General features: G+C 44.6%; 1 protein-coding gene across 2 annotated transcripts in view; it reads right to left on the bottom strand.

The window, feature by feature from the left end:
- TGFA (transforming growth factor alpha) overlaps nucleotides 1-17,446 on the bottom strand; it is a 101,991-nt gene that overhangs the window by 49,508 nt on the left and 35,037 nt on the right. For both annotated transcript variants that reach the window (XM_017522019.2, XM_017522020.2), the window contains exon 2: nucleotides 15,826-15,879. In XM_017522019.2, the coding sequence (XP_017377508.1) occupies nucleotides 15,826-15,879 (54 nt within the window). The remainder of the gene's footprint in view (nucleotides 1-15,825; nucleotides 15,880-17,446) is intronic.

Below are 17,446 nucleotides of genomic sequence, written 5' to 3'. Positions count from 1 at the left end.
AAAAAAAACCAGACATGGAATGAGTTTTTTTCTTCTCTTTATCCCTTTTGTTATTCAGATAAGCGGAGCGGAGGGGAAGTAGAAGGGACCACTCATTGACTGGCTATAAAAGCTGGCCGGTACAAATGTGTGGTGGATACTGCCCCTCCTCTCCTAATTTTTTGTATGTCAGTGAGATCATGTCATGCATATATGACAACTTGCACAGGTCTAGTTTGCATAAAAGTCCACACCTGCCAGTGTATAATGGCCAGTATTTGTTCTGTATTATAGTGGACAAATGCTTTTACATTCATTTGATCTTTACTGCCATCAACGTACATGCAAAACCAGATTCATTCTGTGTTTGAGTCGGGATTCAAGAGTCCTTCCCTCTTTTTTCCCTATACCTGTGGTTTTCAACCCTGGTCTCATATGAGAATCCCTGGGGGAGGTTTTAAAGAATACTGATATCTGGATGCCATCCCCAGGCCCTGTAAATTAGAATCTCTGGGGTGGGGCCGGGATACTAGTTGTTTTTTTTTTTTTTTTTTCAAAACTCCCCAGGTAAGGCTGAGTGTGGTGCCTCACGCCTATGATCCCAGCACCTTGGGAGGCCGAGGCAAGCAGATCACCTGAGGTCAGGAGTTTGAGAACAGCCTGACCAACATGGAGAAACCCTGTCTCTCCTAAAAATACACAAATTGGCCAGGTGTGGTGGTATGCACCTGTAATCCCAGCTACTCAGGAGGCTGAGGCAGGAGAATCGCTTGAACCAGGGAGGTGGAGGTTGCTGTGAGCCACGATTGTGCCATTGCATCCCAGCCTGGACAACCAGAGCAAAACTTTGTCTCCAGAATAAAACAAAAAAACAAAAAACCAAATCAAACAAACAAACAAACAACAAAAAAAACAACTCCCAGGTAATTCTAACGTGCAGTCATACTTGAGAACTCTTGCTCTACTTAATGGTCCTCAAACTTACAGTGAATAGGAATTACCAGGGGAGTTAAAAATGCAGATCTCCAGGCCCCACCTCAGAGATTTGCATTTGGCCTGTGAAGCAGACATTCCCATTGCTTACCGATATACACTCACCTCTACTACTAGGACACAGAGAACTTCCCCGTCTCCTTGGAGTTAGGTATGGCCATATGAGTTATTTCAGAGAATGAAATGTGAGGATTGACAAGTGACACATATCTAGGTGGGAGCACTCAGCTTGTTGATGGATCCCATTTGCTGATATGGAGGTCTAACCTGAACTATCAGTTTTCCTGGGGAGTGTCCCAGGGCCCACAGTGGACACTGAATGACTGAGAGTTAAACCTGCTGGTAAGCCAGTGAAATTTTGTCACTGCAGTATAATGTAACATCTCCTGACTGACCTCTTAGTCTAAAGTAAACTCTAATTTTTACAAGCATCCTGGGTGATTCTTAAGCCAACAGCCTGTGGCCTGCACTTTTAGAAGTAAGCCCCATGGCATGTTAACTTTCTGTACTTTGCTTCTTTATAAAGAAATTGGTGAGCTGCAGAGAGCTAGTATTCATTTATTTACTCAACGTTTATTTTGGATCTATTGTGTCAGACCCTGCACTCGGGGCTCATTCCTTTGCAGAGCATTTTCACAAGTGCAGGGACAGGAGAAAGCACTCAACAGCTGGCTGCGGCACAGTATTGAAGTGCGATTGAGGAAAGATGACCCTGGGCTGGTGTTTACGGAGAAACCCAGGACTGAAGGAAAGGATGTGAGTGAAAACAAATGTGTTACATGGTTCTAAAACTGTGAAATAATGTAAGCCGCAAAAGTAATTCTATATGCCTAGTAGCCACCTTTAGGATAAAAAGATGAAATTGATTTGAATAATGTATTTAATTTAGGTAAATAAGGTCAAAATAGTGTTATTTCAATACATAAGCAATGCAAACATTTATTGATAAGATATTCAGTTTTGATGCACTAGGTCTTCACAATATGGTATGTGGTATCTATTTCCAACACATCTCTGTTGGAACTAGCCAGGTGTTGAGCACTCCACAGCTGCACGTGGCTGCCATATTGGACAGCGGAGTTCTAGACAGAGCTGCCAAAGGCTTCTCAGGACAACCTCTTCAAGGAGGTACCACATGCAAGTGGCGTGGGCATCAGGAACTCTCTTACTTAAAAACAAAAATATTAACTGAGAATCCTCTCTGGGCCAGATTTTTAATAACATCAGTCTTTGAACACCAATAAAAATACACTGATATTTTAAAATATTGGTATCAGCAAAGCTCTCTCTCCAAACATCCTGGTTCAGGGACTATATCCAGTCACAAAGTTATACTACTCAAGCCAAGTTAAAAAAAAAAAGTTAACTTGTAGTCTTAATGGCAAAATGTACTTTTGGAGAACTCCTGTGGCTTAATGAGTCAATATTTTTTTCCAAGAGCAACTATTTGAATAGCCCTGTAGTACCAACCCTCTTTACCAAGGTTGATCATTTTAACTTGAAATGTGACCAGTAGGGAGGAAGAACTGCCCAACTCAGCTCCTTCCCCCAGTGCGGTAAAACAGACTGTCTGGAGCTGCCTCCACTGTATCCTAAGTTAAAGGGGCTCTCTGCTTCTAGAAGAGCCGACCCTGGGCACCCTTGCTGTGAGCCATTTGAGTTCCTTAGATAGGGACTCCTGTGTAAGCTTCCATATAAGCCTGTGGCCTTGTGTAGGCTTCCATATAAGCCCCCTCATCAGATGTATGGTTTGCAAATATTTTCTCCTGTTCCATACGTTGTCTCTTCACACTGATGATTGTTTCCTTGGCTGTGCAGAGGCATTTTAATTTGGTATAATCCTTTTCTCTATTTTGTTTTTGTTGCCTGTGCTTTTGGAAGTATCTCCCAAGAAAAAATTTTGCAGAGACTAATGTTATGGAGCTCTTCCCCTGTTTTCTTCTAGTAGTTTCACAGTTTCAGATTTTACTTTTAAGCCTTCATCCATTTTGAGTTGATGTTTGTATTTGTTATGAGATGAGGGTCTTAAGTATGTGAAATCACGCATATGTTAATTAGCTTGATGTAGCCATTCCCCAATGTATACATATATTGGCACACGTACACCACATGGTTGTCAAAAAAGTTTTATAAGTATTCTTTGCTTACAATTTTTTTTTGGTTTGCCCTTCCAGGGAAGCTTCTTCAGTGCCCTCAGGAGAGGACAGCCTGCCTCCTTCCTAACAGCATTTTGTTCACAACTCTGGCAGGCAGTCATTTAATTCAGGCCAAACTTTGCAGTTCTATTTGCTGCCTTCACCACTGAGAAGAGCCCAAGGGCACTGACTGTCCTTGGTCCATCTCTGACGCCCAGCACAGCCCTCCGCAGTAAACCCTCCCGCTCACTCACAAAAATGCTTAAACAAGAAAGAGAGAAAGTCAACTTAAATTGGGCCAAAGAGCCCTTCAGTATAATAATATCCTCTTTCTCCAGGGTACCAAGAACTTTCTTTTTTTTTTCTGAGCAGGTATGATTTTCTTCCATGTTGTCCCCCAGATGGTTAAGAATTTAATCGCAAACAGCTCTAGTTCCTCAATTAGGTATACTCTCCATTTAACGATCTAATTATTTTCCATCCTTATACATTTCTAACCTGTACTCCCACCTAGATTCTTACAGCATTAGCATCAAAAGGGAAATTAGGCGCTAACTTTTCCCACATAAAGTGCTATGAATAGTCTCTACCTGTGATCATCACCGCTCCCTGAACCTTTCACACCAAAGGAGAGCAACCTGTTTGTATTTTAAAGAACAGTGTGAAAAGGGCTTCCATGAAGCAAGTGAGCATGTGAGAACATGACTTCCTCAAGCAAAAGGTCCTTTCTACCTTTCTGGCCTTCAGCTTTTTCACACAGCAGCCCTGGTGGTTCCCTCCAGTTTCTCGATGTTCCTCCTGAATCTTGTTGCTCAGAATAGTGCAAAACTGTCCACGTCTCGCGTAAGTAAAGGAAACTACCTCAGGGCTGTGTTTTCTCAGCCGTGGTGCCATAATTCTGAAAGTAAAGCTCGGTGTTTTGGCATCTACTGGAATAGTGCGTTCCGTGACCCTACTTCCCAACAGCCAAAGTGTGGCTTCCTTTGATCTGTTTTTTGTTTATTTTGTTTTTGTTTTTGAGATAGAGTCTTGCTCTGTCACCCAAGCTGGAGTGCAATGGCATGATCTGGCTCCCTGCAATCTCTGCTTCCCAGGTTCAAGCGGTTCTCAAGCCTCAGCCTCCCGAGTAGCTGGGATTACAGGTGCGAGCCACCATGCCTGGCTAATTTTTGTATTTTTAGTGGAGACGGGGTTTCACTATGTTGTCCAGGCTGGTTTTGAACTCCTGACCTCAAGTGATCCTCTGCCTTGGTCTCCCAAAGGGCTGGGATTACAAGCGTGAGCCACCACACCTGGCTGATATGTTCTTTAAGTGTCGAAAATAACACCTTAGTGTTGAGTTATGCGATTGACCCTGTCATGCTGTCATGGCCCTTATGACTTTAAACTCAAATCATGTCCCTGCCACCAATTGGCTCAGGCCATCTTGGTATTTCAGATGCCATTTCTTACTTGTATGTTATTGCTTTCTATCTTTGTAAATCTAAATGAAAAGAATTATAACAAATACTTACATAGGACTTAGTATCTGTGTCCTGTGTAAGCCTGGCCCTGCTCTAAGTGCTTTACATATAATCTCTCATTTCATTCTCATGAAGACCCTGCGAGGTAGGTTCTGCTGTTATCTCCACGTTACAGATGGGGGACTGAGGCACAGAGTGGTTAAGACACTCGCTTAACCCAAGGGACATAGCTAATATTTAAATCTAGGTCATCTTGCTCCTGACTTTAACCTCTGTATCATCAAATACTTATGGTTTTTATTTTTAGGTAACTTTTTATCAAGCCAAATATAAATAATAAAAAGGCATGATATCCTCACATGTTAATGAGAAGTGGAAATCAAGTGAAGCATTTGTTCTGACCTAGAGGCCTCATCCTTGGACGTACACCCAAGATGGCTACCAGATGGCAAGCTCTGTGCCTGGAATCAAGCTAAGGAGAGGGAAGACTACGTTTTCATTCCCACCGACTTTGTGACTTTGGAGTCCGATAGGTTTAATCCCCTGTGCTTCATAAGCCTACTGACACAGTCATCTTAAGTCAATCCATGAAAAGATTCTTTTAGGAATCTTTGTGGCCAGATTTGTGCAAAAACATTTACAATAAGAACCTAGACACTGCAGAACAAAGTCCATCACAGTAAACAAGTCAGTGTTTGCTGAATAGAAGAAAATGTATACAGGCTGGGCACAGTGGCTCATGCCTGTACTCCCAACCTCGGGAGGCCGAGGCAGGTGGATCACTTGAGCTCAGGAGTTTGAGACCAGCCTGAGCAACATGGCAAAAAATCACCTCTAAAGAAAACCCCACAAAAAGTAGCCTGTGTGGTGGCATGTGCCTGTAGTCCCAGCTACTTGGGGGGCTGAGTTGGGAGGATTACTTGAGCGCAGGAGGCAGAAGTTACAGTGAGCTGAGATAGCGCCACTGCACTCCAGCCTGGGTGACAGAGCAAGACTCTATATCAAAAACAAACACAAAACAAAATAAATACATATTTATATATACACATATATATGTAAAAGATTCCATAGTTTTGTGATAAGATAAAAAAAGCTTATATATACATACATGCATATACTCACATGTGCATATGTATATATGTACACATCTGCACATTCACACATGTAGTTATACACACACATACCTGGCTTTAAGGTATATGTCTAAATTTTCATGAAATGAAGGATTAAAAACCCAAGAAAGTGGCTTCCAATTTGTCTTGGAGAAGAGGAAGAAAGAGAGTCACACAGTTATTTAATGCAAAGTATTTGTAAATCTCCCCTCAAATAACATCTGTGGGTCTGAGTGAGATGTATGTGTATCTGTATGTTTTTAGAGCGTAGTGGTGAGGTGCTTAGAATTCTGCAGCCAGTTACCTGGGTTTAAATCCCAGCTCTGCCACTTTCTAACTAGGTGACCTTGGACAAGTTACTTAACTTCTCTTTGCCTCAATTTTGCCATCTGTAAAATGGAGCTAATAGTAGTACCTTCTTAGAGTTGTTGTAGAAACTAAATCAAGCTAAATGGAAAAGCACCCAGTATATACTCTGTGTTAGTTCATATTACTATGTAAATTCTATTGTGATTCATAAAATACAAATTCATTTTAAAGTGTCATTGAGTTCTCATAGCAGCTTTTGGTTATATTTATTAATTCATTTAATATAATTTAGGTTGATAGTAAAGGCACAACTACTCTCTGTGGGGTCTCACACAATTCTGATGTTAAAAATGGATTCTTAGTCTGAAAAAGGTTGGGAAGAGCTGAATCCTTGGGAAATTGCCCGCAATGGCAACTACAATCCGGTTATCACTCGGTCAGGTGTACACCTAGGTTTCTAGAGTCTTTCACTGTGCTGGGATGTTTATTTAACAGGATATCATGTAGAAAGCCTGCTAGAAACTGAATTTTATAGAGGCTCCCATGGACTGTTAGGTGATTAATTGTATTTCTATTTTTTATACATAGGAGCACCAGAAAGACTCATTTGTGGCAAATTTCATAGCAATAACTGAGATGTTTCAGTTTCAAGATCTTAAAAATACCTTTCTGGACCCACTGTGCAAGGCGGGGAGAGATGTTCATTAAATCCAAGCCTCCAAACGTCAAAACGAAAAAGGACCCAAAAAGAGGGATTACCCTGAGGCTGCCAAGTGACAACTAGGAAGGAAAAACAAAACAAAAAACCAACCTTCTCCTTTTGAACCCCAGGCTTCACTGTAAATAGCACCGAGGCCCTCCATTCTACTTCATCTAATCCATTTTCTCCTGTGTTTTGGTATTTAAGAAACATTTTAGTCAACGCAACCTGGTGATAAAATGGCCAGATGTGTGAACTCACTTTCCATTACACATTCCGATAAGGGAATTGGGCCATAACTTTCAAGACAGGAAACGAAGAAGGGAGATTCTGAACAAATCCATAAGCAAACAGTGGCAGAGCCTGCTAGTAGGGACATCTGAGCCTGGCTGGATTAAAATAGCTGCAGGTCTCTTCATCAGTAAATAACAAGATGCGCACTCTATCACCAAACTCAGAAGCCAGGAGTTTGGGTTTGCACAGCCAGAAAACAGAGCTGATGTTTTACCAGAAAGCCAACGTGTTCATCATTTCATTACAGTAAAGCCAATGAGAGAGAAGATGTTTGAGGTTTGAGGTGGTCCAAGTTCTGAGGTTTCTGACTTTTCTTTCCCAAAGTCCGGGGTGAATACTAGAAAGTCAGTCCTGGGACACACATATTTCACAGACTCCCAGCGAGCAGCACTGTCTGGCTGAGGTAGAGTGAGATCTCGGGGGATGGGAAAGTGCTGTCCCCTTCAGGTGAGAGCGTCTCAGCCTGCAAGGACAGGTACCACTCAGCCTCGTCTTCCCATCGAGCTCTAACAAAATGTGGTTGATGACTAAAAATGCAGATTTCTGGATCTCACACTGCAAGGGCCCAGGAATCTACATTTTAGCACAGTCAGCAGGATGACTATTATGCACACTGACATGTAAGACCACTACCACAGGACTTAACCCCAGGTGGTAAAAAGTAACCATAAAGATACAGTTTTGCTTCACACCATACGCATCACCAGTAACGATAGTAAGGGTAGTAATAGCAGCAGCAGCAGCTAACACTTAGAGTCGCTGCTGGGTATACAAACAGTTCCAAGTGCTTTCTGTACAGTCAACTCTTGTCACATCAACCCTGATAGGTACTATTATTATTCCCTTTCTACAGATAAGGAAGCCAGGCACAGAGAGGTTAAGTATCTCACCCAAGGTCTCACAGCTAGTAAGTGGCAGAGGTGGAGTTTGAACTTGGACTGAATGGTTTCAGAGTCTTCACATTTGAGAGACTGACCATAGACCTGGGTGCCCAGAAAGGCCCAGCCTCTGTTGAAACCTAGAATTATTAAGTACTTGAAATTTCTGTGAAGTGGATCAAGATTTAGGAGTCACGGGCACTGAAGAAGAGTGTGGATGAGCATTCCCAGATCTCTGCGTTAAAGTGGCAATTGCTGGGGCCAGCTCATCCAGATAGCAAGGTCCTGTGAGGTCTACTGTGCAGGCTGGTGAGGCCTGGGAGCCAAGCTCCAAAAATGGATGGCCCGCATGCAAGGCACCGCTGTTTCCCCATGCTCTAGAAACAGCAGTACTGCCCAAGCCTCGGAGACAGCTGCAGTCACTGGACTGCAAGGCCAAGGTAGCCTGCACTCAGCGCACACTGGCCAACAGACCTGCAGGGCAGCCACTGCCTTTTCTTTCTTTTTAGATACTGGAAAAACAGGAATACACAATGCAACTGAAATTCACATACAATATTGTTAACAAGAGATCATTAATGTGAACACCAGATGCCCCGTTTTTTTGCATCTATGTGTATAGCTTATAAGTTTGAGTTACATCATTCAGTTTTATATACTACTTTTTCTATGTATATGTCATGTGCATTTTCCCACATCCTTAAACATTCCGCATCAACATGATTTTGAAGGGCTGTATAGTAGCCTATCTATCTACCTGTTCCATAACTCTTTCCCTCTTGTTGACACTGGCTACTTTTCACTCTACTGGATAATAATCTAATAACTGATTGTTCTGTGAAATAGATCCCTAAGTGCAATAGTTGAGTCACAGGGCATAGACAATTTTTAAGTTTTCATTTACTAATACTAAGGAATTCGGTTCACTATTAATGTTAAGCCATTTCTCAGAATGTTGTGCCCATATCCACATCCATTAGTTTTGTCATTTGCCTTGCCTCTTTCTTTTTTTCTGAGATGGAATCTCACTCTGTCACCAGGCTGGAGTACAGTGGCGCAATCTCGGCTCATTGCAACCTCTGCCTCACAGGTTCAAGCGATTCTCCTGTCTCAGCCTCCCAAGTAGCTGGGACTACAGGTACGTGCCACCACACCCAGCTAATTTTGTATTTTTAGTACAGATGGCGTTTCACCATGTTGGCCAGGATGATCTCCATCTCTTGACCTCGTTATCTGCCTGCCTTGGACTCCCAAAGTGCTGGGATTACAAGTGTGAGCCACCGCACCCGGCCTGCTTTGCCTCTTTCAAAGATGGTAGATGCTCTATTAACTGAGCTTTACTTAAACCAAACCCCGGATTTACCCAATCCCATACTCTCCATTTCTTTGCTAAAGTATCTAGACCAATGCCATCAGCATGCAAAAGCTCAGTTAGCTACTCTAGTTTATCAGCCTATTTTTGTTCTCAACAGTTAGGCTACGTATTTACCAAGAGGCCATTTGCATTTGTTCCCAATATGTCACTGTACTCACTATTGTACTTATGTAACTGAATTACATATTATGTAAATCAATGAAATATCTGTGCATAAGGAAAGAGCTGTTGTTTCTATAAGTAGAGAGTTTTGGAAAAATAAAGATGAACTGCTGTCAAATTAGGAGCGGATAAGGCAACCATAAAAGACTAGGGAGGGGTAACGGGGATGTTATAGGTCTAGAGATTTATGGTGCTTACTCTGCAAGTGTCTCATCTCTTATTTATGAATAAATAAAATCTGGAAATTATAGAAGAAGCAATATGGATGTAAGTCATGCAAGTAGAGTGATGCAGAATGTCAATATGTGAATCTATCAATAACTAAAACAAGAGTCATGAGATGGTACTTGTCCTTCCTGCATGTAATGCACTCTGAAATTCTCTAAACTTTTCAATTCCACTTTTAAAAACAGTGGTTGTGACCCATAAAGTGATTCTGTAACTCAGTGTGAAAAGACACCGACTTCATTCCACTCCTTCATTTTATTGATGGGAGAACTGAGGTTCAAGAAGATTTAAAAGCTCTATTAAGGTCTTGCAGCCAGTGAGTCAGAATTACGATTCTTGATTTCATATCCGTGTTCTGTCTACTACCCTGAGCAGACTTTGCTCAAAAGGTACTGACCCAGCACAATTTCCTTTGCAAAAGTAGAAGGTGAAATGAGAATGTGGATGACAAGGATACATCTTGGAGGGGAAAGGAAGAATCCCTCATTCCCTCCTAATGCTCTTCTAAGCATTCTTTAAAGTAAGCACAAATAGGTAATACGTGGTTTTATCCCCAAACTAAGACATACCAAGTGTCTTGTGTTATAGACACATATTTGGAGCAGGTGAGCCATGTAGAACACATGAGCCTTCTAATTTTAGAATGACTTCATCTCCACGTGGGAAAATTCTAGACAATGGAACGGGGAAGCAGTGTGCAGTTCTGAAAAGCTTTTGTTAGGTGAGATGAGCAATAACCAGATCGCTTGCTTGCTGGCTGACACACGTTCTACCTGTTTTCCAAACAAGTAAAGGCTTCAAAGACTTTTCCCCTCTAATCTCATCTGCCTTCCCTCTGTGTACCCCCAGCTCAAACTTGCCACCTCAACATATTTGAGCCCAGAGTCACCACTGAGATCTGATCACCATCTCCCTAAGACAGCTGATAATGGTGACATTCCCCATGAATAACCACGCTGTAAATTTCCATGTTCTTTCATCATCACCTCTGAAAAGTCTCCCAGACACTAAATTAAGCAAGCCTTCAAACACGCCTTGATTCCAGGTGGGTGTCCCTAGACACAGGCCAGAGGAAGGAGCAGAAGTTCAGAGATTTAAAGTGCCGCCCTGAGTACCCAGCTCATGCAAGGCAGCTAGCAGATGGAAGCCTGGAGGCTGGCTCCCAGGTGCCTGAGTAATGTCCTCACCACACCCCCTTGGTCATCAGAGTGAGTCTCATGAAAATATAAGAACCAGATGGGCAGCCTGGGAACAGTGCAACATTTCTCAGGGTTAAGCAAGTAGCCACCCAACGACTTCTTAGCTAGGGTGCATTCTGTCCCTTTTAAGGGGCATTTAAAAGTGTCTTTTGAAGATAGGTCATAACTCCTTCCTTGAGAGGGTGTGACAGGTGTGCTAAACTATAGGTGCTGCCACCCTTGTCCTGCCTCCAGCTAATGTTTCTCTGTGTGCTTTACAAATTGACAACCAACCTGATAAAAATATTCCATCCCAAACCATGCTATTGATTTCACTCCCATGGCAATTATTTTCTAAATCATGCACTAAGCAGTCAGCCAAGGTTGCATGTATCATTGTGACACATTCACCACCGGTTCCCATGCTGTCTTTTCTCACCTGCACGGTAGGCTCCTTGAGGGCAAGGGAGAGAAATCCTGCTCCTTTGTATAGTTCCAGCAACTAGAATCTTTGAACCTGAATGTGAAAAAGCATCTAGTTCCAAGAAAATCAAATACATGTCAGTGACATTCCCACTTCCCTATCTTGGACCTATGACCAATGGATCAGTGCAGTACTTCCTAAAAGCTACAGTCAGCCTTATAACCCTTCCCACCCTGGCTCTCCAAGTCATCTCTACCAATCCATCAGTGTGGTCATGTGAAAAATCTCACGGGCCATTTCTGATTCAAGTCCAATAGAGGAGGAAACAAATCCAAACAGGAACCAGAAAACCAACTTGTCCAGGGATGTGAAAAAACTGAGACCAAATGGCCCAAAACCCATGATCCCTGACCTCCAGCCTCAGGCACCACATCCCTCTGTTGTCTCACTCAAATTGTCTGAGAAGCGTTTACTAATGACAACGCCAGCTTCCTATGACTCTGGCATCATCTGTTCTCTATATTTGGGGATCTAAGAGAAAGGAAGAAAGGAAGAAACCAACGAAATGTCAAGAAGAAAGGCCAAGAGCAACAATCGAGTAATAAGAACACAGAACATTCCTTTTCAAAATACACAAGAAAGGCCAGGTATGGTGGCTTATGCCTGGAATCCCAGCACTTTGGGAGGCCAAAGTGGGAGGACTGCTGGAGCCCAGGAATTTGAGACCAGCCTGGGCAACATAGCAAGGTCTCATTTCTAAAAAGAAAAAAAATGCACAAGAAAGCCACATGGGATAAGCCCCATGTTCTTTTGAGCCCATCTGACACCCTTGATTAGCGCATGGAGTTTGCAATTTTCTCTCCACAATGTTCCATTAAAGCATGAGGGCTTCACCCTGAGTATTCCTGTTGCCCTATGCTCTAGTGCTGTCACTCAGGAATGTATCAAAACCTATCTTACATCCATTATTATTTCTCATTCCCATCAACTCTGAAAGTGAGAAGACCTGCAAATTTACATCATGGGTAAAGTCCTTACAGCTTTTGTTCTAAAATTACCCATTTTCACACCTAATTGGTAGGGATGGCTTCACACCATTTACATTTTTCTGGATGATTTGTTTCGGGATTGATTCTGGGATTGAATAAAGGAGCCCACCAACATCCAGAGCATTGGGAGTTAGAGGCACTCAGATGTGAAAGTCAGCCAGCAGAGACATGAATACATTTTATGAAAACAGTGTTCACCTGAAAAGAAATCTAAGTAGAAAGCAAGATACAAAGACGTGAAAGTGAATGCAAATTAGAAAAAAGTACCGCAAAATTAGATACAGCATCATCTACCTTCTATATCTGAGGATCTAACAAAAAGGAATCATCATTGCCCTTGCTGGTGCAGTAATGGAATTGCGGTGATGTTTTAAAAGCCTTTATCTGTTAGGTATGTGTACTGAAGTGTTACGAGTGAAGTGGGCTTTGCTTTAAAATACCCCAGCAAAGGGAAACATTAGAAAGATGAGGGAATATATCAAAGAAAAATGACAGAATGATGCTAATTGTCAAAGCTGGGTGTTGGATATACAGGAACTGATTTCACCATCTCTTCTTCTGTGGATGAAGATTTCTCTAATACAATGTTACAATGTTAACAGAGTTTTACTTATTAAATTAGCCATGAGTACATGCACGCGTGCACACACACACACACACAACCACTTGCTTCAATGACCAGCAGTGAGTGTGGCTGGTGGAAGTTGGTCCCCAGTTTGAGCTGCGCCCACCACAGGATCTCAGCCCTGTGTGGTGAAGACAGTGGGTGGGAAGGGGTGGGAAGGCCTATCAGGGCCTGAGTAGTCCTCCAGGAGACAGGACAGTCACCCTAAAGGACAGAGAGTTAAGCATAAGCCTGATTTAGTCATAAAGCCCCAGACTTTGAAGGCGTGACTGTAACATGGTCATCACCACTGGACTTTTCTCCTGGCCCAGCCCGCTCTAGATTCATGTCTGGGTCTCATGGGGTAGGGCAGAGAGTAAGTAAAATTGGAAAGAGCAATTTCATTAAACTTCTAAGGCCCTGGGGTGCCAGTTCTATAGCTCAGTGACCCATCATACAGAGAGCAACAGAGAGGGCAGACGGGTGGCTACCTCCCTCCTCTGCAGACTGCCAGCCAACCCGGGGGGCTTGACGCACTCTGGTCTTTAGAAGGTGTGGCACTGCCTCTGCTCTCACAGACTTCCTCAGCCCCCAGAGTGGCACCGAGATGGTTACAGAGTAATATGCAACACAGCAGGGGTTCAACTGCTATTTTCTGACCACACTCCACAATCAGGGGAAGTAAACCTCAGAGACATTCTCATAGAAAGAAGCTCAGGAAGGAAAGAGGGAGCCGAGTTGTTCACAACTGCAAAAAGCATAGTCCCCTTCTGGACAAATGTATCAGGTCTGCCCACACCTGCCCAGCAAGGCCTGGGGAACCCCAAAAGGCCTAGGCAGGAGCTATGCCAGGCTCTTTGGGAACAGGCTCAAGGGCGACATCTCTGTCAGAACGGACGGAGACTTGGAGGAGGGGTCAAATGACCAAGAGTACCCGCTTCTCCATGACGGCAGTGGCAGCACTTGCCATCATCGCAACCTGTCACCAGACTCAGTGGAGAACTTGGCTCTTGGCCTGCCTGGTCTTCGAGTGGGAAGGAGGAGCAGGAGGAAGGCTCCACCAGAGAGCCGGGAAACTACGGATAGAGGCCTGGGGAACAGGCTTCCATCTCCCTCTTCTGGCTGAATCTCAAGACCTTTATACTTCAGTTCCACTTAGTCAGGCTTAAAAGAGTGCAGGGAGGGTGAGGAAAACACAGGAGGCTTCTTGGCCTATGGAGATGCCTGGAGATAAGTGACAAGTATCAAAGTGGTAACCCCCAACTGGCCCAGTACCCAGGTTCTCTCAAATGATACCCAGTGTGTAAGTGTTGCTGCAGTGCCAGTACTTTCCAGAGTTTGGGCAAGTCACCAGAGGTCTATCTGTAGGAGGGGCTGAAGGTGAACCTTGGGGCAAGTGCATTCTAGAAAGGGGGTTGGGTCAATTCTGAAATCTGCATGATGGAGTTACTAAGCTATCCTCTTTTTCCTCCCTATATGTTCATATCTGAGCCCTTTGTGGATGGGAGGCAATTACAAAGTGAAAGAACTGCTTTATGGGAACCCTGGTAGACCCTGGACTCCAGAAGCACTGCTTTGTATGGACACACTCACACCCTTCCACCTCCAGCCCCAACAAAGCACGACATAGAGTGGGAGAAGCATTTTCTTCTGTGTCATCACGGACAACCAAGTGTCTGAGGCACCTTCAGATGCATCAAGGATAACAGTAGCAAGGCGGGCTGGTGGGGCTGCAGCAGCAGTGGCACCCAGTGGGACTGGGAGTGTCGCCTCCAGTGGGTTTGGAGGGAAAGGCCTGGAGAACAGCAAGGTACCAGGGACACAGTGTGGCTGCCTAGAAAATTTATGAGTAGATAAGAAACCCAACCCCTCCCACCGGAACCTCCCTGAAATAACTATGGAGACACAGCAGGAGGCTAGTGCAGTGACAGATGGGAGCAGAAGTTAGTGAGACACACTCCATGCTAACCATGGAGTGGTGGGACTGGCGCGCTCACACACTGCTGGTAAAAATCGGCACCATTCACTCGGAAAGCTGTCTGGCATTTGTATCAAGAGTCATAAATCTGTATTTATTCCTGCTTCCGGAGATGCATTCTGAGGACGGAATCCAAGAGGAGGAAAAAGCTTCTAGGCATGAAGAGGTCGTGTCATAACTTAAGAAACTAGGGACACCATAAATATCTAATAGGGAATGTTTCATGAGATCACGCATGCTCACTTTAGTGGGACAGCCCGACATTCTAAGAGAGCAGATTTCAAGACTGCAGCAACATGGAACAACGGACAGCCCCAACATTTGAGCTTAAAGAGCAGGAATCCACATTGTTTCCTCACCAGGACTAACCGTATAAAAATATGAACACACATGGACAAAGACCAAAAGCAGCATGCAAATCCGACAGAGGTTGCGTCCCCGCAGGGCTGACACCGCTGTGGTCTGCCTCCCACTGGTCCCAACCTCTCCACTATTTTGATCTAGGATCTTAAAAAAAAAAAAAAAAAAAAAAAAAGCCATTTTTTTTTTTTTAAACTACATGTATCAAAATGCAAACCAGAAAATAACTAAACAAAGGTCACCAGGCAGAAAAGTAAATGGGGGTTCAGGAATTTGGGTTCTACTTCCGGTGGACTATCACCGGAGCAGGGAAAACGTGGCTGGCCCCCAGCTCCTGCAGGCCCTGTTCCGGCACACTTGCCCACAGGAATTGTCTGAACAGCTGAGGAGACACACGCAGAGGAGGCCCCTGATGGTGCCAGGAACAGCCCCCCTTGGGCCTGCCGTTCAAACCTTCCAGTGGGCGCCACCTCACCCCTGAGGAGGGGGCAGAGAGGGCTCTGGGACAGGCGTGTGCTCGGTGGGCAGGAGGCCAGGCTCCACACAGCAGCAGGCCCACTCCCTTCCCACACGCCATCCACACAGGCAGGGCAGCTGCACTCACCGCTCAGGGGGGACGTGCTGTTCTCCAAGGCCTGGCACGCGGCCAACACGATACCTGTTGGGTGGAGGAAAAGAGGGAAAAGGTCAGAGTCTGCTTGGCAAGTGATGTCCTCGGATCTTAGAGGGCAGGCCCTGTGACAGGCAAAGCCTTGGTAGTTTACAGAGTGGCCTGTAGACAGGCTCGGCGACATCATTGGTGGGTATCGGTGCAGAATAAGCACATGGGACCCCTTGTTAAAAAGCAGGAAGAAAGTGCCCACGGAAGCTCTGAAACGGAGAGCCTTCCACTTCTCCCAGCCTCTCTCTCCATCTGTCATGGTGGTTTTGGCTTTTGTTTTTTCTTAACACCTTACTTTTTTTTTTATGGTGGGAAAATATACATAACATAAAATTTACCATTTTAACCATTTTAATTGTACGTTTCAGTGACATTCACCCTGTTGTTCACGTCATCATGTTTGCTTGCTATTTACATCATTGCTGTCCTTTGAGTGTGAGGATACCCGCAGGCTGAGTGCAGCCCCTCATAGGTGCCCTCCAGGGACAGAGTGTGCAAGGGTGCAAAGGACCTACTGCCTCTGGGCTTTCCTTCCAGCCAGCAGCTGGACCAATGTGCTGTGACCCAGCTGGGGGTTGAGGGGTCTAGTCAGGTATCTCTTCTTTCCAGGAACTGGCTGTCCCACCCCAAGATGGATAGGTGGCCCCTTAAGGGTATTGCCTCCTCCCTGCCAGGGTGTACTAGGGACCTGGATCGGGGGAGTCAAGCAGCTCACCCCTCTCTAGTTGCCCACTGAAGATGCCATGGAGCTCCCCCTCCAGGATGGGGACAGCTGCCACCATGCCCTATCCTGAGACGCCGTGCACTTAACCCCAACCCTTTTTGTGTCCAGGTCCCACCAGGGGCAGAGCACGGCAGGAGCAAGAAAACCTAGGGGAGGCAGGGAGATAGTAATAGGCAGGACCATGGGAACCAAGGCTCTAAGCCCCACCCCTGCGCACACTCTATTGTCCTAATGAACTTCACCTATAAGACACAAATTCAAAGATAAAACTACACAAATTTCAAGACTGCAACTGCAGAATGTTAAACCTCAAGCTCAGGGCTCTTGTGAGCACAGGGTCCTGTGCAACGACACAGCTTGCATGCCCATAAAGCCCGCCCTGCCAACTGACGACCTTTCTGTGCCCTCAGATTACAGTACTCAAGGTTTCTGGAAACAGCAGCAACCTTCCAATGAAGAAGGAACCTCTTCTGAGTTATGCAATCAGCATGAGCCACACTAGAATGACTTCCCAAAACTGAAATGCAAAAAGATGCCACAGTTGCCATGCCGAGCGGCTGGGCCTCTGACAGGTTAGCCCAGAAGGCAGATGAATCAAGTCCGCACAGGAAACAAGCAAAGTTCTGTCTGTCACAGGATGGATGAAGCCCCCTCCTCTGCAGGCTGTGAGGGCTCATTGCCCCTTTTCACTGAGGGTGTACACACAGAAGTCCTGGCTCTCAAAGGAAAAAACACACTTGGAATAGACAGAGCAATCATGCTCCCGATGTTCCTTTCAACCTCTGAAACGAGAAACGTAAGTACTTTAGACTGTTTTTACTGGAGGTCTGGCATGGACCT

The sequence above is a fragment of the Cebus imitator genome, unplaced genomic scaffold, assembly GCF_001604975.1.
Source record: "Cebus imitator isolate Cc_AM_T3 unplaced genomic scaffold, Cebus_imitator-1.0 Scaffold23, whole genome shotgun sequence".
NCBI classification, from domain to species: domain Eukaryota; kingdom Metazoa; phylum Chordata; class Mammalia; order Primates; family Cebidae; genus Cebus; species Cebus imitator.
The sequence above is the reverse complement of the archived record's forward strand: the minus strand, read 5'-3'. Positions and strand labels throughout refer to the sequence as shown.